At 41.7% G+C, this 27,954-nt stretch overlaps 1 protein-coding gene across 1 annotated transcript; it reads right to left on the reverse strand.

Annotated features, from left to right (window-relative positions):
* Nucleotides 1-22,508: 22,508 nt before the first annotated feature.
* hand2 (heart and neural crest derivatives expressed 2) lies at nucleotides 22,509-26,744 on the reverse strand. The gene is made up of 2 exons (XM_077571263.1): nucleotides 26,127-26,744; nucleotides 22,509-23,463 (listed from the first exon to the last, which is right to left on the reverse strand). The coding sequence occupies exons 1-2, from the start codon at nucleotides 26,739-26,741 to the stop codon at nucleotides 23,335-23,337; spliced, it is 744 nt and encodes a 247-aa protein (XP_077427389.1). The 5' UTR covers nucleotides 26,742-26,744; the 3' UTR covers nucleotides 22,509-23,334.
* Between the last annotated feature and the right edge of the window lie 1,210 nt (nucleotides 26,745-27,954).

Genomic DNA, 27,954 nt, shown 5'->3' on the forward strand with positions numbered 1-27,954 from the left:
ACCAATCGAAGGGCCCAGGCTGGTCTCCGAGACGGGTTCTTAGAACGAAGGCGAAAGGCACCCCTTAGGAAGGAGGCCACTAGGCTATGGCAACCCACAGACTTGCCATCTACTGCAATATGGCGGGCAAAAATAGCCGCCACGTAGACCTTGATCGTAGAAGGGGAACCCCCCTTTTCGAAAACAGATTGGAGGAAATCTAAAACAGTGGGAATAGGGATCCATTCAGCAGCTTGCACACCACTCCGCAAACGACGAGTGGACGGAGCCCTTGTATTAAGGATTGTTAGCTTAACAGAAGACGAGCACTCAGTCAGCAATGGGTCTCGACCCTCAGCGGCCAGACACACAAGTGGAGCCGACGGGGATTGGGATGCCAAATCCGACTCCGCTGTTGGGACAGCAGATCCAACTGACTGGGCAGGAGCCACGGATTGGAAGAGCAGAGACTGCGGAGGAGGGGGAACCAAGTCTGGGTTGGCCAAAAAGGGACCACCAGCAACAACGTGTGACCCTCCAGAAGGACCCTATGAGGGGGAGAGGCGGGAAAGCATATAGAAGGCCCCTTGGCCAGGGGTGTGCCAGAGCATCCTGGCCTAGCGGGCTGCTCCACTCCCTTAGGGATAACCAGAGGGGACGTGAGTGGACTCCTCGGAGGCAAAAAGATCTACTGTCTCTTTTCCGAAGCGACTCCAAATGGCGCTCACCACCTCCGGGTGGAGACGCCAATCCCCCTGAGGCGGACGACAGCGGGAGAGGGAATCCACTGACTGGTTAACAATGCCCAGGAAAAACATAGCCCACAGGCTGGCAAGGCGGGGGGCGGCCCATCTAAGAAGTATCCATGAGGCCTGTAGCAACTGATGATTGATGTGATACACAGTGGAGGTGTTGTCCGATCGTACCAGGTCATGGCGCCTTGCCACGAAGGGCAGAAAATGAATGAGGGCCAGATGCACCGCCCGCAGCTCCAGCACATTGTTGTGCAGCAACCTGTCTCCTGCAGACCACCGGCCTTGAGCAGTCCTGTGTTGCCAAACTGCACCCCATCTGCTCAGGCTGGTGTCGGTGACCTCAAAGTGCAAGAGCATCCATGGACCGACTGGACACTTGGAAACGCTTCCGACGGTCCAGCAGCGGGTCGAGTCGGAAACGGAGCAGCCACCGTTGCAATGGTCGCAGTGACAGCAGACCTAGTGGCACAAGTGCTGTCAGGGACATTAACTTGCCCAGCAGACGCAGAAAAAGGACATAAGGCAGCATCCCATTGGCATGGAAGAGAGAGATGAGGCGTAGCATAAGGAATACATTGCATGTATAGCTATTACATATGGTATTTTATTTTTACTGTACATGGATTTTGATTTTCAATGTTGTGAATGCTAGAAATGTATCAGTGTGTTCATACATTATACATATGTTCAAATAAGAGATCTGATTATATGTATTTGCCTTATCTCCTGATATAACAAGCAAGATACCTGATAATAAAACCATTTTCAAGGTACCAATGAATGTGTTATAACAGGTTCAACTGTAATTTGTCGTAATGAATAGTCCCAAATTTAAATTTAAATGTGATTTCAGTGTAACTGACAACCAAATGTCATATTTTCTCTTTAATTTTTATCAATGACTTAATTGTGCAAGAACAATATTTGCACTTTTATTTACAACACAAAATCCACAATAACTCATTTCCACATTATGGGCCCTGTTTTATCAAGAGTTCAAATCGATAATAATTTCATTTTAAATCCATTCACGTTGTACTGGCTTATAATTGAAATCAATTATATTTTTATTTTCAATTATAACTCTTGATAAAACAGAACCCAGAACATATGGACATGCCATACACACATACATATCCACAATGAACATACATGTATGAAAACAAATGTGCTGTGTCTGAAACGTGGATGCAATTCATCCAATTTCATGACACTGGATAACTCCATGGAAATAATTGTATTTCAAGGTAAACTACAGGGGAAGTGAACATTCGTCTCAATGCAATGAGTTGTGTCTTGATTTATTCATCTATTGTATGAAAAAAGATTGCCATTGCAATTTTGATAATCAGATCATCATCATTAGCAAAGTTTGAGCTTTACTATTTTTTTTCATACACAATATCTTTAGATTTTGGCAAAAAATTTTTTTTATCATCCTCTCTTTCAAAAGAGCAGTGGGATGGCAGTTGGTTCCAGATTTTTGTTTTCTATTTCTAACTGCATTTTGGTTAAATTCACTATAGAATTGTGTTAATAATTATTATTTTTAAATAATTCTCACTTTTTTTCTAAACAGATATAAGTATCTATAGAATATTCCCGGGTGCACATTTCAAAGTTCCCAGAATACAGGATACATCTTCTAAAATGTTGCATTCACGTCCTCAATCATTTACATATTGCAAGAAAACTAACTGGACACCTTGAACAGTATCAGAACCGAACATGTATCATACTAAAAGCAAAGACACTCAGAATATTTTCCTATGGCATGCCAACCTTTCTCAAACTCAGAGTATAATACAATCTTCCAAAATGTGCATGTATTGGTGAGAGACTCTTCAAAACATGTGTTTCACTGCCGCTCTCATAGTCAAAGTGATAAGAACAATGTTGCAGAAACACCTATCGCAAAACATTACAAAATCGCAACAGCGGCCGGGGCGTTGCTGTCATTCAACAGAAACGCCCATTTGGGCGTTCTTGTCAGCGTTTCATCGACCAATCTCAATCGCAAATCATTTCTCAATGCATAATGGGTAATGGTGCTTTTCACTCTTGGCGAGTTTACCGGCCGGCGGCCGCTGTTCCTTGAGCAAAATTAAGAAAAAACATGGTGAATCGAAATGAGTGATCATGTCAGTACAGTAAGTATCTGGAATTGCCCACATGTGGCCACCATGGAACCCCCAGACCAAATTTAACAGGACCCAGCTGGGCAGCCCAGATGGGGCCCATTCACCAGCCCATCCATGCTCATGTGGGTTTTAGCTAGGGCCGCCCATATGAGACCCAACTTGAGCCCACCTGCACAGCAAAAATAGGTTAAAACTAGCAGATTTTAACTCCTGAAGTTTAGTTTATTAAAAGGACGATGTACAGTAACATTGAAAAGATGGCTGCACGAGATTTAGCACAATGCTAGTTTCCAAGAGTAATTTTAATATTTTCAGAATTAAATGGTGTCTTAAGTAGGTGTTATTTTAGTTGTTGTTTATTTTAGAGTTGTAGATTAGATAAGTAATTAATCTCCACCTTTCCACTGGCACATCTCCAGTTTTAGAGATGAGTTGGCGCCATTTTCCTTTTCCTCACTTGTCACAGGAAACCCTGACTTTCGGACAAAGGGAATTTGGGCACTGGAAGCCATTTTCACTCACGGACTTCCCAGCAAAAACTGCTGTTAAAATTTGATCACTGATGGGCTGATATAAAATTAAATGCATTTACAACATCTGTTTTAGCATGTGGCTGTATAGCTCAGTGGTTAGAGCAGGGGTGCTCAAGTTTGGTCCTCGAGAGCACCTATCCAGCCTGTTTTCCATGTTTCTCTCCACTAACACACCTGATTCATGATCAGGGTTGTTATTAGGCTTCTGCAAAGCTTGCTGATTAGCTTATCATTAGATTCAACTGTGCTGCAGGAGGGAAAAATGGAAAACAGGCTGGATAGGGGCTCTCAAGGACCGAACTTGAGTATCTGACTTTGGTTCCATTGTACCCTGGTCTAAATCCCTGTCACAGCAATCATTTTTTAGGAGTCAACTTTTAAGTGTGTCGATTTACCTCTGGAAAGTGTGGAACTATATAAACTCTGAAAAAGTAAAAAAAAATAAAAATAAATTTCAATCAACTCTGTTGGAGTCAATTCAGCACTGGGCTTTTTGCTGTGTGGGCAAAACTAAGCAAGCTCGGAAGCCCAGATGGAGCCCATTCCATGCCCATGTGGCTTTTAGTTAGGGTCCATACTTGAGTCCATCTGGGCTTGCCCATGTGGGGCCACCATGATATCCCTGGCCAACATTAACTGGGACCCAGCTGGGTAGCCCAGTTGGGGCCTATTCACCAGCCCATATCCAACCCACATGGGTGTGTTGTCAGGGGATAAAAGATTTGGTGAAAGTTCCCATCAGAACTTTACAGAAAAGGCGTGCTGTTGCGCACATTTTTGGCTGTGCAGATTTTTCCAATCAACTTGAGTGTGTCAATTATACACCTTCATGAAATGTACACGCTCTGGGCGGAGCAACGTTTAAATGAGCTCATCCCCTCTCGTATCTAGCAGTGCGCGTATTCTCCCAGAAACTTAAGCATCTTTACTTTTTCGTGTTCATGAAACTGTACAAAGGACTTGTGAAGGTGAAACGTCATATTGCACGTTTTGTTTCAATTAACTGCTTCTTTGATCCGCTGGTGACGGCCAAGTGACAGAGCGGCTGCTGATTCATGCTGGGGTCTTAGAGTTAGTTTCTAATTATAGCTCACAACAATTGCAACTACAATCATTCTAATGGTGGCAATTGTGAGTTAGATTTTGAAACATTTGCTCACTTGCTTTTCAACAAAAAAAACATAATTGTTATGTAAACTACTTAAACATTTTTATTATATAAAATATTTAACCACATTTCAGCTGCTCTGCCTGCACCATTTGAATTTATGGACATGTTTCTAGTGTCTCCCATGTTAATCCCCATCCAAACACAAACCCCCTACTGTGTGTGCCCCTATCAGTCAGCCCATTAGTTCACATGGTGCGCATGTGCGTCTCTCTCTCTCTCTCTCGCTCTCCTCGTTTTCACCCACAGACATTTCCTCACTGCACTCAAAAGTCAGTCATAAGAAAAAACATTAAAACCAGTACTCCATTAGTGACCATGTGTGCCTCTGTGTGTGACAGTATTATTGCTTTGCATGTGTGTGTGTTTGCCCACCTTTTACCAGGTTTTATGTGTGTTCCCAGACCTGCTGATCAAAAACATGCACCCCGTGTACTGGACAGGCCTGGTGGTCTCATGGTTTACAGCATGTAGGGTTCATGTGTGTACGTGTGAGTTCTGGGTGGGGGATAGATGTTTCTTACCTGTGTGGTTCAACAATTTGTATCTCTTTACGAGCCAAAGCAAAAAAAAATTAAAGTGGACAAAGTAATTTTTTTGGGTAGATCAAATGTTTCATTGACTCAAGATTCACTATGTGAGTGAGATAATTTCCCTATTTCAGAGTAACACATGGTATTATTTATAGGACAGCCATAATTCCAAGATTGTAGATGCTGCATAGAAACTATGCTTATTGCTTAATGGATGTTATATTTTACTTTAGTGGTATGCACATTTGTGGTTTGTTTCTATATATAGAAAAAACTATACATAGATTCAGAAAGTTCGATCAGCAGTAGTTGATTCAAATCTTAGCCTTATGAATCAAACCAGGCAGAAAGGCATGGAGCCTACATAAAAGTACAAACCAAAGAGGCATTTTTTAAAATTATTATTATGCGCTGTATTTTGATATTTACTTGATGAATAGACAAAAAATAATTGTGCATATACAGATTGTTGCAACCTACATTATTGCGGTGCAAGTGGCTTATTCCGTTTGATGCAAGGTGTTGTCCAGTGCCGAATTGCTCCAACACCTTGACCAGGGGTGCTCAAGTTCGGTCCTCAAGAGCCCCTATCCAGCCTGTTTTCCATGTTTCCCTCCTGCAGCACAGCTGAATCTAATGACCAGCTAATCAGCAAGCTTTGCAGAAGCCTGATAACGATCCTGATCATGAAACAGGTGTGTTAGTGGAGAGAAACATGGAAAACAGGCTGGATAGGGGCTCTCGAGGACCAAACTTGAGCACCCCTGACCTTGACTATAACCTCTTTTACACTGGCCATCTAAGCTGACTTTTTCCTGCCTCGCCGTCTTGACCGTAACTTACAAATGTTGGATACCGGGTTGAGGTTTACACAGGAACTATCTGGCTTCTGACTGGCACCAGCAGCATAACAAAGGCGAACGCTGCCAGCAATGGCCAGATTGTGAGTTTTAGCAACCAAGACCTAGGGATGTAACGATGTCCAAACGTCGCAATACGACATTATCACGATATGAACCTCACGATACAATAACACTTACTTGCTAATGAACGCGCACATTGAGTTCCTCTACATATTAACTTGATTCAAAAGCATACTACATTCCCCTTCATCTGACGATTAACGTGGATTTTAAACATAGAAGGGTCAAAACATGCCGTATGAAAATTAAACTGCACTAAAAAACTAGCCACCAGAGGGTGCTAGAACTGCACAAATGCAAATAAACTTGACATGTGCTGCTTTTAATATTTTGACATGACGACGACGTTATTGTTTTAATATCGCAATATCACGATATTGCCATTATTGTTACATCCCTACGCCCTCTATGCCCCTTTGTGTTTAAAGACATTTTTGCACGCTGACAATGTCATGTACCTAACTATCTGAAATCCAGATTCTGACTCAGCTGAGTGTAAAAGCACCAAATTGCATTGCTTCAGTGGGTCATGTGTGAATGGGACCGGAGAAAAATAATCAAATGTACTGTTACTGTAATTCTCTGATGCAGACATTTAAAAGAAATGCATTGTGAAAGGTTGATTTCCATTTGGCTCAGAAAGGCTTTCAGCAGAAGCAGTAGCATGATATAAATCTATAGTAGGATACTGATTTTGTTTTAGAACATATGTGGTTAAAGAACCCTGCAGCATTGGGCCCAAAAATAATTTTGATATAGTTGATTGTCTGTAACGCAACCTCAACCTTCCTCTTACCTGCTCCCATAGTACAGAATATTTTCCTTCATGGCTGCCCGATCCCCATGTAATGATAGGTCACACTCTCAGCAGCTATGCCTTGTTGAGTTTTTTTTTTTTTTTTTTTTTTAATTAGACGTCCCAAGTGCTTTAGTAAATTGACTTTCAACTACAGCAAGGTTTGCCAGGCTTGATGGACGTCAGTGACCTAGAGGTGCACTGGCAGGAGCATAAATTTTGGTACGTCCACATAAACCAGAAAGGTCTAAGGGTTGAGGCCAGATGAAGCTTATTATTTGGCCCTCCAGGTTTTGCAGTGTAACGCTGGGCTAAACTATCGTAAATACAACAGTTACAAAAAAGGAGGAGATCTACATCACTAGGTGTGACTGCTCAAGTGCTCGTCTTTGCTCTCACATATTGTGAGCATGTCCACTAAATGTGCTGAAATTGCATAGAGTATATACAATACAACATATACAGAATGCAGATGTGGGAGTAAGTCATTGTTTTGCAAGTCACAAGAAAGTCTAAAGTCTTTGCCCTCAAGTCCCGAGTCAAGTCCCAAGTCAAGACTGATAAGTCTCAGGTCGATTCACAAGTCCTACAAGTAATTTTGAGTCATTTTAACAACAGTGTAGATTATATTATTTCAGGTGATTATCAAAGTAGGAGTCAGGGAGTGAACCCTTAGTGAACGCAACAGATTACCGTGTTTGTAATGTCATGTTACCAGAGAGTTTACAGCAGTCTCATTAACTACGCAGCTAGCAACAATAATTAGCCGATAAACTGACATTAGCTGAGCATTATGTTACTTACTGTTCTTTGTGAAACGTCAGATGTTGAACCAAGTTTGAAGTTGTTGCATCACCAGTGAGCTAATCTTCGTAAAGTCAGGGGCCTCAAGTCCATGCAAGTGAAGTCACAAGTCATTGTTGTTAAAGTCCAGTTAAAGTCGAGTTGCAAGTCTTTTAACATTTTGTCAAGTCGAGTCTAAAGCCATTAAATTCATGACTCGAGTCCACACCTCTGACAGAATGTGTAACGTAAACAGTATAGGATGGAGCCTGTTTTCGGTTCTAAAATGCTGATTTGCCAATCATGCCTACGCCAGCGAATGAATTCCAGTTGGATTTGTAAATTAACACCATTCTTTCAACGGGAATAATTGGTTGCTTTAACGTCTGATTGATGGCCTCTCATGCAACAAGCAAAAGGGAGTTTGTACACGTGAATGTTGGCCGGACCTGAGAGACGAACTTGTTTAGCATTCACTAGGACGAAACTACAAGTATGACGGGGATGAATTTAAATGGATTATAAAAAAAAAAAAAGATCCTTGGTTCTCCCAATGGCCATTTTACGGTGCGGAATCCTGGAGCTTAAAGTAAGTAATTTAAAAACTTTTCCATTGGTTGGTACACTTGGTCAATGGCCAGCGTAGGCTTCGGCAAACCACTATGGTTGAATGAGATAAGTGAATATGGCTTAGTAATCGTATGGTGAAGATAAAGCGCAATATAAGTGCACTCCATTTACCATTTAATATTTTTGATCAATTTGGATTTTTCATTTGTTGGGCTATGAAGCATTTTTCTAGAAAAGTACAATAAGTAAGCGATTCGGGTTTATTTGGGACTCTTAACGTGAACATGAACAGCATTTTATTAGTCTGGCGACCCGCAAGACTTTTCCTTGGCTGGTTGACGACGTGTACACCTAACTCCCACCTTGAACCGGGAGCCCTCTCCAATCTCTTCCATTTTTACTTGTATTGGGGTAACTGTGTTTTCCAATAATTTAATCATAACTCATTGAATTCTTTACCGATTTTGACACAGATTTGTTTGTTAGAAGCATCAGACTTACAATTATGATACCAGACAAATTGGTAATTTCATAATTGGGGCATCATAACTTACAACTTGAATGTTTACAGTTACCTCTGAGGTACGAAGACGCCATAGTGACTAACTGTTGTACATGGTCTCGGCTGCAAGTTGCATTTTCCATGAGGTAAAATTCACTGTGTTTCTACAAAACCGGCATACTGTATCTAAGAATAGAAAAAAAGAAAAAGAAAAAAGGCGTTAACCTTTCAGCCAAGCATCGGGGCAAATTTTGCTGTGCCAACATGCGTTTCTGATTGGTGGGTGGGCTTCACACTCGTTCTTGGTTGGCTGCTTCTTCGAGCCACTGAGAATTAATTCATTTCCCGGTACCCTGCTCACCTTCTTATCTTAATTCAATAAATTTATCTTAATTCAATAAACTCATCGCATTTACTCTGTTCCTCTGTCTGGTCACCGTGCTTCCTTTCATTTGGGTCCACAATCCCTTGCTCCACCACATACTCGTGACACCACATGTGCCTCAGGATGTTGCGGTCCACCGTGTTGATTGCTGATGATATTCCATCTTTCATGTCACCAATATTTGATGGAATGGTAGAATATTAACTTTGTCTTTAACACCACCTCCCCACAAGAAAATGTCACACACAGTGAGGTGTGGAGATCTGGCAGTCCAAGCGCCAAGAGCAAGATATGTAGCATGTCCACCAATTGAACGTCGGTGGAAGAATTACGAAACCACAGCAGTGAAATTAACATCCAAACATGAAATGAAAACTTGAAAATATTCTACAACATGTGTCCAAACTCAAGTCTTCTATTGTTTTTGAAGTATTAAATGATGATCTTGGCGTATTCTTTTTTTTTTTTATCACCCTGTATATACCCCTCCGTGAGTCATCACCTTATCGTAGTGGAGGGATTTGTGTGTCCCAATGAGCCTAGGAGCTATGTTGTCAGGGGCTTCATGCCCCTGGTAGGGTCACCCATGGCAAAGCAGACAAAGCATGGCTCAAAAGACCCCAATGATGAATGCAAACTTTGGATCTTGGTTTCCCTTGCCCGGACGTGGGTCACCGGGGCCCCCTTCTGGAGCCAGGTCTGGAGGTGGGGCTCGAAGACGAGCGTCTGATGGCCGGGCCTGTACCCATGGGGCCTGGCTGGCCACAGTCCAAAACGGGGGTCCCCCTTCCCATGGGCCCACCACCAGTGGGAGAGGCCAAATGGGTCGGGTGCGCAGTGAGTTGGGTGGCAGCCAAAGGCGGGGGCCTTGGCGGTCCGACCCCCGGCTACCGAAGCTAGCTGTGGGGACATGGAATGTCAACTCTCTGGCAGGGAAGGAGCCTGAGCTGGTGTGCGAGGCTGAGAAGTTCCGACTAGATATAGTTGGACTCGCCTCCACACACAGCTTGGGTTCTGGTACCAATCCTCTCGAGAGGGGCTGGACTATCTTCCACTCTGGAGTTGCCCACGGTGAGATGCACAGAGCAGGTGTGGGTATTCTCATTGCCCCCCGGCTAGGCGCCTGTACGTTGGGGTTTACCCCGGTGAATGAGAGGGTAGCCTCCCTCCGCCTTAGGGTGGGGGGACGTGTCCTGGCTGTTGTTTGTGCTTATGCACCGAACCGAAGCTTAAAGTGCCCACCCTTTCTGGAGTCCTTGGAGGGTGTGCTGGAGAGCGCTCCCCCTGGGGACTCCCTCGTTCTGCTGGGGGACTTCACGTGGATAATGACAGTGAGACCTAGAGGGGCGTGAATGGGAGGAACAGCCACCCCGATCAAAACCCGAGCGGTGTTTTGTTATTGGACTTCTGTGCTCGCCACGGACTGACCATAACGAACGCCATGTTCAAACACAAGGGTGTCCATATGTTCACTTGGCACGAGGACACCCTAGGCCGCAATTCGATGATCGACTTTTTAGTCGTGTCATCGGATTTGCGGCCGTATGTGTTGGACACTCGGGTTAAGAGAGGGGCGGAGCTGTCAACTGATCACCACCTGGTGGTGTGTTGGCTCCGATGGCGGGATAAGATGCTGGTCCGACCGGGCAGACCCAAACGTATTGTGAGGGTCTGCTGGGAACGTCTGGCAGAATCCTCTGTCAGAAAGAGTTTCAACACCCACCTCCGACAGACCCGCTGGTGGACACCAGCGGTAAGTGATGCCGTCAAGCTGAAGAAGTAGTCCTATTGGGCCTTTTTGGCCTGTGGGTCTCCGGAGGCTGCTGACGGGTACCAACTGGCCAACCGGAATGCGGCTTCGGCGGTCGCTGAGGCAAAAAATTGGACATGAGAGGAGTTCGGTGAGGTCATGGAAAACGACTTCCGGACGGCTTAGAAGAAATTCTGGTCCACCATTCAGTGTCTCAGGAGAGGAAAGCAGTGCGCCATTAACACTGTGTATAGTGGACATGGGGTGCTGCTGACCTCGACTCGGGACGTCGTGAATCGGTGGGGAGAATACTTCGAAGACCTGCTCAATTCAACCGACATGCCTTCCTTTGAGGAAGCAGGGTCTGGGGACTCTGAGGTGGGCTCCCCTATCTCTGGGGTCGAAGTCACTGAGGTGGTTGGAAAGCTCCTCTGTGGCAGGGCCCCGGGGGTGGATGAGATCCGTCCGAAGTTCCTAAGGGCTTTGGATGTTGTGGGGCTTTCGTGGTTGACACGCCTCTATAACATCGCATGGACATAGGGGACAGTGCCTCTGGATTGGCAGACCGGGGGTGGTGGTGTTTCAACTTTAGAGGGATCACACTCCTCAGCCTCCCAGGTAAGGTCTATTCAGGGGTGCTGGAGAGGACGGTCCATCGGGAAGTCGAATCTCGGATTCAGGAGGAGCAGTGTGGTTTTTGTCCCGGCCGTGGAACAGTGGACCAGCTCTACACCCTCGGCAGGGTCCTCGAGGCTGCATGGGAGTTCGCCCAACCAGTTCACATGTGCTTTGTGGACTTGGAGAATGCGTTTGACTGTGTCCCTCGGGGAGTCCTGTGGGGGGTGCTTCGGGAGTACGGGGTACCGTGCCCCCTAATACGGGCTATTCGGTCCCTGTACGACCGTTGTCAGAGTTTGGTCCGCATTGCCGGCAGTAAGTCGATTTTGTTTCCTGTGAGGGTTGGACTCCGCCAAGGTTGCCCTTTGTCACCGATTCTGTTCATAACTTTTATGGACAGAATTTCCAGGCGCAGCCGGGGCGTTGAGGGGGTCCGGTTTGGTGGCCTCAACATTGCATCTCTGCTTTTTGCAGATGATGTGGTGCTGTTGGCTTCTTCAAGCCGTGATCTCCAACTCTCACTGAAGCGGTTCGCGACCGAGTGTGAAGCGGTTGGGATGAAAATCAGCACCTCCAAATCCGAGACCATGGTCCTCAGTCGGAAAAGGGTGAAGTGCCCTCTCCGGGTCGGGGATGAGATCCTGCCCCACGTGGAGGAGTTCAAGTATCTTGGGGTCTTGTTCACAAGGGTAGGTTGGAGCGGGAGATCGACAGGCGGATCGGTGCAGCGTCTGCAGTGATGCGGACTCTGTATCGGTCCGTTGTGGTAACAAAGGAGCTGAGCCGAAAGGCAAAGCTCTCGATTTACCAGTCGATCTTCATTCCTGCCCTCACCTATGGTCACGAGCTTCGGGTCGTGACCGAAAAAACAAGATCCCGGATACAAGCGGCCTTAGAGATAGGGTGAGAAGCTTGGACATCCGGGAGGGACTCAGTGTCGAGCTGCTACTCCTCCGCGTTGAGAGGAACTAGTTGAGGTGGCTCGGGCTTCTGGTTCGGATGCCTTCTGGACGCCTCCCTGGGGAGGTGTTCCGGGCATGTCCCACCGGCGGGAGGCCCCTGGGACGACCCAGGACACGCTGGAGAGACTATGTCTCTCGCGCTGGCCTGGGAACGCCTTGGGATCCCGTCGGAGTAGCTGGCTGAAGTGGCTGGGGAGAGGGAAGTCTGGGTTTCCCTGCTAAAGCTGCTGCCCCCGTGACTTGACCCCGGATAAGCGGTAGGTGATGGATGGATGGATGGATGGACCCTGTATATACTGTGTAAACAAAACAGAAATTCAATTTAAAAAATACATTTTATTATTGCTATTATTGTTTGAATGTTATTTTTTATTGCAGTAAATAAATAAAAAATGTACACCGTACAATGCAATAAATAAAAACAAACTAAATATGCTTACTGATGGTGGAGTTATTGAGTTGAGAGTTCATGTGAGGCTGCTGAGGTGGAAGGCCTAGAGAGGTGTAATGTTCTCAAGAGCATATGTTTTCCGACTGGTCCCTGAATGGCATCTGAATGTGATTGGCGCATGTGACTGATTTATATGATGATTCAAGATGGCGACCGGTGAGTCAGATTCAAGTGATCTTGAAGCTGAAGCGATATTATTGTATGTTTTGCTACTACGTCATTAGAGAAGACGACAGAGGTCTGGTTTTCATGAATATTTTTCAGGAGAACCTCTGAAATGTACTTGCAGTGTCCAATACTACCAATAACGCAGTACTGTAACTTAGTTACTTTTTACAATAACTAATACTCTAAAGCATTACTTTTTACATACAGTAACTCAGTTACCGTTACAATATGGTGCGTTAGTCAGTTACATTGTAAATTATTGAATTCAATAATTTAATTGTGCGACACGTGAGGAAAAGCATTTCAGAATCAAATAATGAATGGATGAGTGCTGTGTACTATACTACTTCCTGTCTACAATGGATTGCCTCTGCCGTGCCAACGAAGAAGACGCATTGTTGGAAGTTATCGGATTCGACGGGAAAAGACTGACATTCTGTACTTGAGTAAAAGTACAATTACTTGCATAAAAAATGACTTTGGTAAAAGCACTCATTCGAACAATTACTCAAGCAAAAGTAAAAAAGTACAGGCTCTAATATACTTCATAAGTAAAAGTAAAAAGTATTTTTGCCGGATGTTTTCTCCTCGTGTCATATAATTTGAAGACCATTAAATTAAAACATCATCACTTAAAAGTGAGGTCTTTAGTTTTCACTTCTTAAACACTGGATGTATACACATGTAATCCATCTCAATCAACACCTCTGGGCTTCTGTTAATGTGTGGTGGTGATTTTGTTATCATCCACCACCACCCCAGCCTATATTTTGCCATTTTGTTGTGTTTATCCATGAGAGGGACGTTTGTGGGCGAAAAGTCTATGTTTACCCCTCCAGCCAATCACAGAGCGGGGAACATGTCTCTGAAGGCAAGTGCAATGTTGACGAAAAGAGTGGAGGTTGAGCCATGGGATGAGTCAGTTTTGAATTGGTTGTTTACATACACAAACGGTTGTGTTTACAAACACAAACGGACAAAACTAAAGACCCCACCTTTAACAAACCCTTAAAACTGACTAAATCGCCTCATGAAGCCCTTGCAACATTGTTTTACTCCTCTTGATGATGCCCTTGTTTTACAGATGCAATGGAAATTAATTAAGTTTCCGCAACTTGCTTTTTCTACACGTATAAATTATATGCTAAACGATGTTTACAGGAGGAAACTTTTTTTAAATGTTTTTATTAAATAATTATAACTGTAATTCAACAAAAGATGCCAAATCTAATATTGGGGTTTAAGGAACTGAGCAATGAAATTAAAAGGGGGTCTTCTAAGCAGCACATACCATCCACTTGTTCATTTTTTATTTTATTTTATTTATTTATTTTACTTATTAAAAAAATTGTCACCACCCCGCCAACAACATTCAAATCTGTTTCCGTTATTGGTCAAAACAAAAGTTTGGTAGGCGTGCTCAAGTTTACGCATTGTCCAATCAGCTCAAAGTACTGTACAGAATGTCCCGCCTTTCCCAAGCGAATCACAGTGGAGCAGTCCCAGATTGATATTGTGAAGAACTCCCTTCCCAATCACAATAATAAGTCTGGCTATTGCCAGGTTATATGTACCATGCCAATAGAATGTATAGATTTCTGTCAAATCACACCCATAAACAATTGAATAACCCCACTACTCTGGAATATATGACACTGAGTATACTGTAAATTATACCTCTTTTATATATACGGTCTCTGTGTATAATAGATCAACACATCATCCACATTAGAAAATGGTATATTTCAAATCTATTCATATCCATGAACTGTGTGTCTGTCATTTATGAGTCTTCTTTGAAGAACCACAGACCTGAATATACCACCTGTCGCCTGATAAGACAAAAGTAGGCTACAGAAAATGGATGGCGGGCTGTATTTGCAGTTAGAATGTATTGTTTTCTATAGATATTTTGTGTTTATTTTTATTGTATTCTTGTCAAGTATTGTAATGGCAAAATAGCATGAGTATGTTGCATCAGGAATTCCTCACTGATTCCCACCCTGATTGTGCATAGATTATGTACATAGTATACAGGTGCAAATATATAAGTGGACACGTTCACAACTATCTGTTTTATGTAAATTCCAATAATTTATCAGATTAAAAATGTTCAAGCGTAGCTGTATATGACATGTACACCATGTGGCACTTCAAGGCGATATTACTCTCTTAATTGATGTAGGCTACTCCAGTAGGATAGAATCTCTATAGGTGAATTAAGCTTTAGAGCAAACCTCTTTTAAAGATGACATATTGCATTAAGCAAAGAGGTCCTAGACAAATCTCTGATTTTAGAGGCATGGCTTTCTGGACATAAATCATGGCTCCAAAAACAACATATGTGACAGACCACAGTTTTTCTTCGTCTTTGTTTTCACTAATTGTTTTATGATAATCATTCTATTTGCACGTGCCAAGCCTTGGAATGTTAGCTATAGAAAGAAGAAACAGAGCTAAGATCTGCACTCATAGATTATCACGCTTTGAAAGCGGAACAATGTAATTTCTTCAAGGTTATTCTGTGTATGAAGAAATGTAATTGTATGCTTCAGTGTAGGAACTGATATTATAGTATGTGTGCGTGTGTGTGTGTGTGTGTGTGTGTGTGTGTGTGTGCGTGCGTGCGTGCGTGCGTGCGTGCGTGCGTGCGTGCGTGCGCGCGTGCTAATTATCATCTGCAACCATAATACATTAAAATTTTGAGTACACAGTTATCTTAACTCAACTTTATTTACTTTGTATGTAGCAGTTTCATAATAGCTGTTTTATTTCCTTTTGTTGCTCATTTGTTTGAATCTGTTATATATTAGAGTGGAACAATACTGACCAGGTATGAGGGCACCAGGAACATAGATGTCACAATCACAGCGTGCATGATGTCACTCACAAAGCTGAGTTTGAAAGTAAACAAGCAACTGTATTTTTCTAACAAACAAAAGTTTGTCTGTTGGTGAGTAAAACTCATACCCCTACTGAAAGCTTGGTTCAATTCTCCTCTCCTATTTAGTCATCTCTCATCTCTCTCATACTACTTTTCTTTTTAGCGCTGACTCTCATTACTGTCCACATCTCCTCCTGGAGGCATTTGACTCCAAGTTGACGATGGTCCTCGCAGCTGTAGCTCCTCCAGCCGTACCATAGAACAAAAGCAGGGATGTTGCAAAAATGTTATAAAACAATAAGTGTCCCGCAGCCGTACCATTGCAGTCAAGCGGCAACAGTCCAATAGTGCTGACATTTTCCTTTCAACAAAAATTGGGTTGTTGCAAACATACTGTGAGAGAGAAAACAACAAGCACTGATATTTTTCATCCATTGGTCAAACCACCAAAAACAGTTGACCATGGGTCCACACAAAGTAAAATAAACATTATTTGACAATCAAGTTTTTTGTTAATAATAACACAGGGCTGCATTAGCCTTAGTCCAACACAATGATCATGGTAGTAAGAAGCACAAATAAAAAAATAAAAAAATAATTATTTCTTTCCAAAACTCCACCTGACTGAAGTTGCCTTGTAGCTTTTGTAGTTTAGCTACTGTTGTCATTTTATTGTATGTTATAGCAACATTTCTATGGTAGATAGCTTGGGATACATTTCATGTAAAACAACTTGTAGCCTCCAGTTTGCTACATTTTTTTTCCGAGTAGCTAGCCTAACACTGCTAAAGGCTCCGGCTGTCAAACCACTGACTGTTTTGTTTTGTTTTGTTTTGTTTTACACAGCATTGCATCTTTGTTTAATCTGCCCAAAAACACCACAATGCCATTTTTGAACTGTTGTGCTTGCATGCTACATTCGTTCACATGCTGCATCTCATGGGGGTTTAGCCCACCTTGTCTATAAAACCTAGCGACGCCCCTGTTCTTCACTAGTTTCACACAAACACTCATACTACAAAAGTTTTTGTCTTAAATGAACATGAAGTTTATGGTAGGCCTGTGTTCAAAAGGAACCTGAGGGGGGAGGTGGCAGGTGGTATATATCAATATTGTATTGTGATATTGGCCCATACAATACGCATATCACTGTAAGTACATAACCCAAGAGGAAAATAAAATGACAAAGCAAATAAGGGGGAAATGGCGCCCCCACCCTATCAAGAAAAGGGCGCCACAAAAGGCAGGACAGGAAGCAAGAGAAGGCAGGGGTGGGAAAGGGGAGTGGTCTGCACAAAGTAATGGCTGCCAGATGTTTGTTGAAATTCTATTGCAGCCTTAGTCGTGGCTAAGATGATCACCAGATGAGTCCACAGAGAGAACAGCAGTTGTGATTTGTGTGTCCGCGATGATGTTGTGAGGAAGGTAATACGCAAAGTATATGACAGTATACTAGACTATGATTGCTTAAGTGTTTACAAAGTCTGTCTGGGGCAAGAAACATTTGAATTATGACTGATTATGTTTGGATGCCGTTTTTCTTGATAAACCATGTTTATTTCTCCTTATGAGCACTACAGGAACACTTTTTAAGTATTTCTCAGCATTTATTCATAATGATTAAAAAATTTATCAAAATATAATCAAATGCAGTTAGTTACAGTTGTGCTTGAAAGCTTGCACACCCTAAACGGATGTAAACTTATGAGCGCACTTTATGGTGAGACAAAGGTTTAATGCCAATCAAATCCAAAATACTGTGGCTATTGAAGTATCAGAGCTATAGAACGCTATTTTAAAAGATAACTCACCATAAGTAGACAGCACTTCGGTACATAAATGTACTTGAGTCACTTTTTGAAGAAATTGTACATCATACCGTTTATTTGTTTTTCTTGCACTTGAGTAACATTATATTGAATTACCTGTACTCTTACTATCATAAAAAAAAAATGTTTTACTGTGAGTAAATCTTTAAGCAGCTAGCAGTTTTAACCTGAACCTTCAAATTTTAGATTATTCCTTTTTTACATGACTTTTTCTTGAAAAATGTCAAGATACAGACAGTAAATCAGACACCTATGCGCTTACTCACAGTACTAAAGTAGTTGTTAAAGTACTTTTACTCTTACTGCACTTCACTTCTTTTAACATCCACTTGAGTACAATTTTTTCAAGGTAACATTACTCTTATGTTAGTATAAATATCGGCTACTCTACACCTCTGCCTTTGACATGCTAGTCTGTCAGTGTCACTGAGATGTGAGCAGTGCCTCTGTGTCACCAAGCCATTGTGTTAACAAAAGTAACTAGGCCAAATCTTATATTGGCTTTATTATTATTATTATTATTATTATTATTAAATGAGCATAGTCGCAGATAATTTTCAATATCTTGCTAATAGGGGGAGAAAACCGCAAAAGTAAAGCCCGAGCGCTAAGAAATTGAGACACTGCTGAAGCATCAGTAAAAAAGAGGACATGTCATCAACAAGCAGAACTAGCAGCCAAGAGACAGGATGAGACACCTGATCTTCAACTCGATGTTGACACAGCCACAGCAATGGATGCAGCAACAACCGTTCTGGAACTTTCATCAAATAAAACATTTCAAATGCACAATCATCTTCATTGAATAGTACACTTTATTTGCTTTGAATATTTCAAATAGCTCTATGGATTAAATTGTTCCCTCTTACTATTTCTAAGTCAAAATTGGAAATATATATATATATATATATATACAGTGCAGAGGACGTGAGATCGAGTCCGGGCTTCGGCCTTCCTGGGTGGAGTTTGCATGTTCTCCCCGTGCTTGCGTGGTTTTCCTCCGGGTACTCCGGTTTCCTCCCACATTCCAAAGACATGCATGGCAGGTTAATTGAACACTCCAAATTGTCCATAGGTGTGTTTGTGGGTGTGGGTGGTTGTTTGTCTCTATGTGCCCTGCGATTGGCTGGCAATGCCAGCCAATCGCAGGGCACAGGTGTTCCCCGCTTACTGCCCGAAGCCAGCTGAGATAGGCTCCAGCGCCCCCCCCGCAACTCTTGTGAGGACAAGCGGTTAAAAAAATGGATGGATGGATGAATATATATATATATATATATATATATATATATATATATATATATATATATATATATATATATATATATATATATATATATATATATATATATATATATATACAGACGCTCCCCTACTTACGAACATTCGAGTTACGAACAACGGTACATACGAACATGTCTGCGCGCATGCGCGCATGTCAAAAAATGTTCGGAAAGAGATGCTGTAAGTTAGATTTTTTACTGCGCACCTTTTTCCGAGTACTGTAGTGCTCCTTTCCGCCGCTAATACCGACACTTGGCGCTGTGAGAGCTCACCCAGCATTGGAGGCTCAGCAACGTGTCGAAGAGGAGGAAGAAGAAGAAACGCCTGTCGCTCATAGATAAAGCCATCGCACTCTTCGAGCAGCAAGACCCAAATATTGAACGTTGCACAAAGGTTGCAAATCAATTGAATGATGCCATACAGTGCTACCGCATCATTTATGATAAAAAAAGAAGAAAACTGTGCAATCGTAGTTAGATCGCTTCTTTCGGCCAGTTTCTAGTAAATCCTCCAAGGAAGATACTCATCAACCCTCATCTTCTTCTCCGCGACCCTCAACTTCTTCCTACATTGAAGTTACGGAGGAGGAAGTAACTTTTGAAGCCCATTCCAGCGGCGACGAAGAACCTCTCATGATATAAAATCCTCCTCTTCCTCCTCCTCCTCCTCCATCAAATCCTTAAGCATCGAGTACATCTTCCAAAAGTAAGTTAAACTTCATTTTATTTATCTTATTACGTACATGTACATACTGTGTGTCTCTCTCGCTCTCTCTCTCTAACATACGTAGTACAGTACTGTACGTATTCTCTTTAAACATAAATTATAATACAAAATATAGCACTGAAGCAACTTACGAGCAAATTCACCTTACAAACGATCGCTCGGAACGTAACTCGTTCGTAAGTTGGGGAGCGTCTGTATATAATTATATTTTTTTGCTGAGAAATTGAATAAAAATACCCATAAAAAAGCCATGCAACACACTTGACAGAAAGAGTTGAAAAACTTTTCAGTTTTTCATATTAATTGTGTAAATTATAAATGGCAAAACAACAAATGGAAAATATATACTGCCAAAGGGGGTCATTAAAAGGTCATGAGTGTCTGACGCCAGCTCTTTCGACAATTATCTATTGTGCAGTCTGACTTTAGCCAGTACGTCCCACGTCAGTCTTTGTCGAGACATGAAAAAGCCTCTTAAGCTCTATTTTTTTGTCTCTCTCCATCAACATACCAATTGGGATGCCAGATAAGACCTTATCAATAGATGACTGATTGACAGCTCCATCAGATACAATGACTACGAGACAACCAGGAAGCCAATAACTGTCCTGGGGGACTAGTGAGTTGTGTTGTACGTACTACTTCTGGTAGGCATTCTGATTGTTTTACTGTAAATCATATTCTTAACCCGTTCACACACAGACTCGCCAATAGTTTATTATTTAAGAGAGGGTTCAAAGGCCTTCCAGTCTATCCAGGTGTGCCTTTAAATGTAAAAGCAACAGTGACTATGACATCACATGAGGAACCACATTATATTGGCAGACCATGAGAAAATGCTGAAGAGAGGGATCTGGTCACTTCATAAACTTGTTCTTTTGATTACCACCAGTTGCACTATAAATTGAATATTCAGCTGATTTATCTATGGTTGGGTATGGAAATGGTCTGCAACTTCAGTGTGCAGCACTAACAATGTTTCTACAAGGTAATCCCGTTCACACAGTCGCACAACAACAATAGCGTCATTGAAGGAAATCAACCAGTTTAGCCCATACGCTGATTCAAGACTTAAACTATAAATAAAAGCTTGCAATATTGCAACAGCCACTTGAGCCGTACCAGCACTTTTATTCTTTGTTTCTGTCTTTCTTTGTTTTTTCTTTCTTTGTTTATTTCTTTCTTTGTTTTTTTCTTTCTTTCTTTTTGTGTAGATTTTGACAGATATTTTGTCAGAACTCAGATATCATATCTACTCAAAGATTTGCCGCTGACACACCATTCACTCCATATTGTGTTTATTCTAAATTGTGTTAGAATTAAATATGTTCTTTCAACACATAAAATGAAAAGTGAAAGCACTTTCATCCATCCATCCATTTTCTTAACCGCTTGTCCTCAGAAGGGTCGCAGGGGGTGCTGGAGCCTATCCCAGCTGGCTTCGGGGAGTAAGTGGGGAACACCCTGAACTCGTTGCCAGCTAATCGCAGGTGAAAGCACTTTACAACATGAAAATAAAACAGTTTTTAAGGGCACTGTCTGGTGGATATATTCAAAGATGGTGTAATTTCAGTTTTTTTATTTAATTAATAAGTGGTGGACGAACAAATAAAATCCCAGCACCACTGGTTCATGTTAAAGATATTTATATAAGCACATTATCTTTGAACTGCACATGGTTTAGAGGCTCACAAAGCATCAAAACTTTCTGACAGATGTCATTATAACAGATGCTTTGGTTTGGGCAGCTTATTTTTAAATTGAAAACAGATCAAGTGTTTCCCATTATTAACACAAAATGTGAATGATGTTCTTAATAATGGTGAACCATGGTAATGCTTGACATTGTATATCTTAATAGCGTTGTAATGTGAGCGCAGGGTTACAAAAAGAATAAAAACTAAATTCATTTGGAACTGACTTTTTTCGGTTTTTACTGACAACATTTGGCAAACTCATTTTTTCAATAATGATTCTTGGTTACCTCATTCTCTGTCAAGTAAGACTACAGTTGCAATTGTATGCCAATAGCACAGTGCAGTGCCTGCTTTAGTGTCTAGAATTAAAGAGGGAGGGGGATGAATAAATAACAAAAAATAATAATCAAAGCGTTTCCTAAAAACCCCCGATAAAACGCATACACGATATGATAGCATACTTGCAAACTCCACCCAGGAAGGCCGAAGCCCGGACTCGATCTCACATCCTCTGCACTGTATATATATATATATATAAGTATGCTATCATATCGTATATGCGTGGAGCCTGTTAATGAGATATGAAGTTAATTGTCAGTTAATGTTCTGCATATGACACAATAATAAAACACTGAGAATCTACAGACAGAAATGATAAATGGCATTTGTTGTTTACTGAATCAAGATAAATATAAAACAATAAAAATATGTTATGCAACATGCTTTTAAGGAAAATCCCCAAAATAGAGTTTTTGTGTTAATGTACAATTAATGTACATTTTATACAATTATTCTTATTTGTGTAAATGTGTTGTTTATATTTGAGCTCATGCATCTAGGTTTTGGTGGGTGATTGAAATTCCAGACAAATAACAGTTTTTATTTAACCTGTGCCCCTTTTGTTGTTGTTGTGTTTTTTTTACTTGTGTCATTAAAGTGAAATGTGCTTATCAAAATTAATCAAATGACATCTAAGAAGAAGAAAAACGCTCTTCATGTAAACAGGTGGTGGTTTATTAAATTCATAACACAGATTACAGCCTATATTTAGCATTATTTACACTACCACCACGTTTTTCACTTCACAACACGGACACGTTGTCATCACAGTGACGTCACAATATGTATGTACACCCCAGCCCAGAGAGAAACAGAAAGACAAAACACATTTGCAGGTAGACAGTACAACTTCACAAACACCAATTGGTAATGAGAAATATTAGATGTCTTTTGGTATTTAGTGGAGTGGCAGTTTGTCTCGTCCAAACAGCCTCATTGCACATAAATATACGGGTTAAATAAAGCTGAGACCAAACTGACCTCCTATTTGTACAGAATGCGTGTGTCATGGGATTAAATGAGTGGTTCAGATATCTTCAGGTAGCTTTGTATTCACTTTCATTTATTTAAAGGGAACAAAATTTAAGAGCTTTTGTGGGCAAGTATGCATGCCGCGAATAACCCCGATCTATTCCAACTCATAAAATGGATCGACAGATAAAACATGGTTCCATTTGTTATTTAACATCCCCGTCATTGACGTTTACAACAGTGACGATGACGATATGTTCATCCATTTATACACCTTTTAGTCAGCATCATGGTGACTATCTCAATTTTCGATTGCCATGTGACAATTTAAAAAAAACGAGGCCGGATTTTACAGTTTGAAAATGTATAGCAAACAGCAGAAAACCACCCCAAGATGGGGACTTATAAACAAACCTCAATGACGTTCTACTGCACCGGGTCAATTTCTTCATTTTCCTTGAGGGGATGAGGGTCCATACCAGACAAAATTCGCTGACTTGATAGTTCATCTGAGTGCGTGAAGATACTCCCGCTGCCGAGTCAGAACAGCGGAAAACGGAGTGCAATCGACCTGCAGGATGGATGGAGGTTACTGTTTGAGTTCCAGAGCCCAGACGTGCTGGGGCCATCCTGTACGCCCTTTCGTCTTTTTGTCGCCCACTGACGACGAGGACGACGATGAGTATGACGACGAGGAAGCTGTCTTGGGGATATCCACCTGCAGACAAATGCCATTGTTGTGAAAACACAGATTTGTCCTAGAGAGATGCAGAATCACAAGCACAGTTCATCGATCCTGTTTTGGTATAGATGGAGCGTTTGTTTATTTTGAAACTATCAGGCTTGCTGTAAAATTGGACAAATAACAACAAAAAAAATGAATTTACATATACAGTATTTTCGTACATGCATATTTTCGCTCAGTTGTTTTCCAGCACCTAACATGAATGTCAAGAAGAAACACGAAACATCACAAATGTGGCCAAAAAATCTGTAATATAAAAAATATATATTTAAAATTAAAAAAAACATTATAATTATTTCACTGTCATGAAAAATAACTACACAAAATTTAAAAGGCCCAAAATGTTTCCTCCTTCGCAGTACAAAACGCATGCCTTCAAATGTAGTCTAGCTAATAATACAATTGTAATGTGTTTGAATTTTTTTCTTTTTTATAAAAATATTTGTTTCATTGAACGCTTCACACGTATTGAAACAATAAGACATATCACTATTTTATCCGTGCCTTATAATTGGTCCCCATCTTTCCGCGTCTACTAGAACCATGACATATAATAATAATAATAATAATAATAATAATAATAATAATTGAATACACCACCTAGTAAATTATGATTTGCGGGCAGCAACAGAAGATACCAACAACTGTTTTTTGTGTATGCTATTAAATAGCTAAATAAATACAATTAATAAAAATGTGATCAAAAATTTACACACGGATTGGCCAGCTTTTCAGATGATTATTTTGAAGTAAGGTTACTTGGCTGATGTGATTTGCTCGCTTAAACTAATTTTTATGAAGCGGCACATGATGGTTGAAACCCTATAGCGCAACACAGTAATATACCCTAATTATGTTTTACATTTCATGTGCTAATTTTAAACATTCTAAACATTCTGGAGAAATAAGTTTTATGAATAGGCCTAATATATCGACAGTATGCATTTTATTTGCACTCGGTCTAAGAAATTATGGGTTCTGTTTCAATATTTAGTCACAAATTTCTCGTTTAACAAAAGCAGTTTTTTTTTAAGATTGCAGCATTCGTTTCAACAATTTCCAACGCATTCATTCGCCAAGGCGCTCTTCAGTTCTGCATGCCATGGACGCCAGCTCTGGCTGTTCATGCTAAAAGTTATGCTGGCATGGGAAATTGCAGCTGAACATGTAGACCCCCTCGCTGAAATGAAGTCCAACCCACTAAGCAAGGCAAACTCCCGAATTAGCAAGCGTGCTTTTTGCCTCCAGTAGTTCAGTGTTGTTCACTTTTGGACTTAATAAACTTCACACTGATTTTATGATGAAATCATCAGTTCCTCCGTAAAATAAAGACAAGCCACGAATACAACACACAGTTTCAATTTAAACTGATGCACCCATTGCATAAACAAACATGCATGTGCCAAAACGTCAGAAAGGACAGTGTGCGCGTGTACATGTGGGTATGACGTAATCAATTGTGCGGCTATATATAATTATCATACTTCCTCGATTTCCGTCTTATTGGCAAGCTTGGATCGCCCCTTTAGTCTAGTTCTGAATTCACTCATCGTTAACCCCTCAATTGGAGCCGCAGAGTGGAGCATTAACTGCTGATCACATTCAAGTCAACTTAAAGTATGTAAGGTATTTGTAAATTTCCACCCGAGGGATGATTTCTGGCACTATGAGGAATGTGTGTTTGCTTGCAGAGCTGCTTTACAATATGCGTGTGTGTGATCAGTTTTTAACATGCAGGACAGCCAGTAATTTGGAATATGGGGAAACTTGCCTGACTTCATTAATATTTTTTTCTTTGTTTCTAGGTCGTTTGGGTGTAAATGCAAGTCGTGGCTGGATTCAAACTTGCGCACAACAAAGCGTGGCGATACAAAATATAAGTCACAAAGTCATTAAAAAAATACGTGCTGCGTGTTACAGCCTATATGCACCATTAATGGATTGAATGAATAGCATTTAAAAATGGAATTAGTGAAAAATGTTGAAAAGAAAAATCTTGAAGGGGTGCATATGGTCATGCAGAGCCAGGCCTAAATGGATTTAAATAACGGCCGATATGGGAATGCTCTATACTGAACTTTAGACTCTATTGGCTCCAAACTGTCTACGTAGAGAGCAATTTTCTGGCACTGCTGTACTTGATCATTCGAGTAATCTTTCCAACGCTTTTGTTGTTGTTGTTGTTTGGCACAGCTCAATGAAAATCGAGAATATAACTGTATTTCTCTTTTTTGTTCTCCGTGAATTCGTTTTTTATTTATGTATTTATTTTAGTTGTTGTGTGGTTTTACAATTAGGCCAGTTTCCTGGACAGCACGCTTTTGATCAGTAGTTAAGTGTTGATTAACCCTCCGCCTTAATTTTTTTAAGAACTTGGAAATTGCATCTGCTCTCACTAATACTAGCCTATATATTTTTTTCCAAAACAATTGAGGTGGCAGGCTATTTATTTAGAATTAAGTTAAGTCTACCTTTAAATATTATAGGCGACTTTGTCAGGCCTTTATAGTAAATTATAATTATCCAAAATAAAATAAGAAAAAAAAACAAAAAAGCGTCATTATATTTCACGTTGGATAATCATGTTAGTGAAACTTTTCAGGCGTGCATTTTTGCATCCCTGCATATGGCCTTACCGTGTCCCTCTTCCTCCGCTCCTCCCGCGCCTCTGTCTTCTTCAGCTCGGCCTTGAAGGCCTGCGTGTCTCCGTGCTGGCCGTCCTTGTCCAGGATGTCCATCAAGTAAGAGATGTAGCTGGTGGCCAGCCGAAGCGTCTTGATCTTGGACAGTTTGGTGTCGGCGGGCACATTCGGGATACACTCCCTCAATTCGGCGAAAGCCGAGTTGATACTTTGAGTTCGCCGCCTCTCTTTCCGGTTTGCAGTCGGTCTCCGCTTCACTGTCCGAGGATGTGCGTGGTGGTGATGCAGGCCCACTTGGGCTCCGTTTACTGAGATGGCGCCAGCACCGGGAACTATTGCGCCGTGTCCGTAGTGGTGATGGTGGTGGTGAGGATCTAGGCCACTTACGGTCCCCGTGCCACTGTTGCCGTGGTAATCGGGACTGTAGCCCGGTGCGAGGCTATACTCGGTGGGCGACACATCAGCGTGACTAATAAGCCAGCTAGTAAAATAAGGAGGCGCTCCCGTGTCCTCGTGACACCGACCCGCTGCGGCCGCGTGCAGGGAATAGTGGTGGCTGTCGTGGTGGTGCATGACCGGATGGTGAGGAAAGCCTGATACGAGACTCATCGTGAGACACTGACTCACGCTCACAAACACATGCACGCACACGTGCACGCACACGTGCACGCACGTAAACACACACCGAACCTTTAGGGATGCCGCTAAATTGCTGCTTAACGACTGTCCAGACCAGATGTTTGCATGTTGAATAATCTCCACATCGCGACAGGAAATATCCGCCTATAGTCCCAATGTATGAGAAGCAGTATTCCGATTAGAAAGTGCCGGGCTAGTCCAATCTACAGCTGCCCGAAGACCCCCCAACTGTCGACATGGTTCTTCTAACTTTCTGCCAATGAATCCAACCCCAAGACACGGGCTTCTCTTCTTTTTCGTCTTTTTTTCACTTTAACCTCTTCTCACTAATTAACCGTTTTCTGCAGGTCTCCTTAAAGTATCAGAACTGTTTGGTATAAGGCAAGGTCCGTCTGTGCATGCAACCGGCTTAACATACTGGCTATAGTTGAGAGAGAGAGAGAGAGAGAGAGAGAGAGAGAGAGAGAGAGAGAGAGAGAGAGAATAACTACGTCATCTATACAACCGGGGGAGGAGACAGTCCTGACTTCTCAGACTTCTCCGACCAATGGCCAACCTTCCACCCTCCACTGGCCTCAACTGTAGGCTCTGTTTACTTGTTTTAAATGTCAATGGGCCCGCTAAGTAGGTCTGCTGGCACACGCGCACACGCACACACGCACACGCACAACTCCATGTAACCATATGAGCTGCTAGGTCAACAGTAATGAGATATGTTCTTTGCAATGGAATTCGTACACAATTTACAATCATTATGTGGCCAACTTGTTTCGCATCCGTGAGGTCTTGTTGGAAACTATTTGTTTTAAAATATTTTAATACAAAGCCAATGCTACTTGGAACATTGGCACTGAAAACTGTGATTCTGCTTTAATTGCACCGCCATGAAATTATTAAACCTGAGTCCAGGGGATGATCAAGTTGCATTTGTTTCAGCAAGGATACGTGGTCTTCGTAAATCATGGTTGGCTGTTCATGGGGATTTAGTTCCCTCCCAGATCATCATCAAGTCATCTTGTCCTCTGTCAAAATATAAATTTCCTAATAACAAAATTATATTTAAACCACTAGGCTTCCTTCTACAACAATAAATATAAAGGAACCTCGAATTGAATGCACGTGACTGAAGTTTGCTTATACTGGGAGGCCTTTTCCCAGGTTCACGAATGTCCACGAAAAGAAG

Source organism: Vanacampus margaritifer, chromosome 7 (assembly GCF_051991255.1).
Source record: "Vanacampus margaritifer isolate UIUO_Vmar chromosome 7, RoL_Vmar_1.0, whole genome shotgun sequence".
Lineage (NCBI taxonomy): Eukaryota > Metazoa > Chordata > Actinopteri > Syngnathiformes > Syngnathidae > Vanacampus > Vanacampus margaritifer.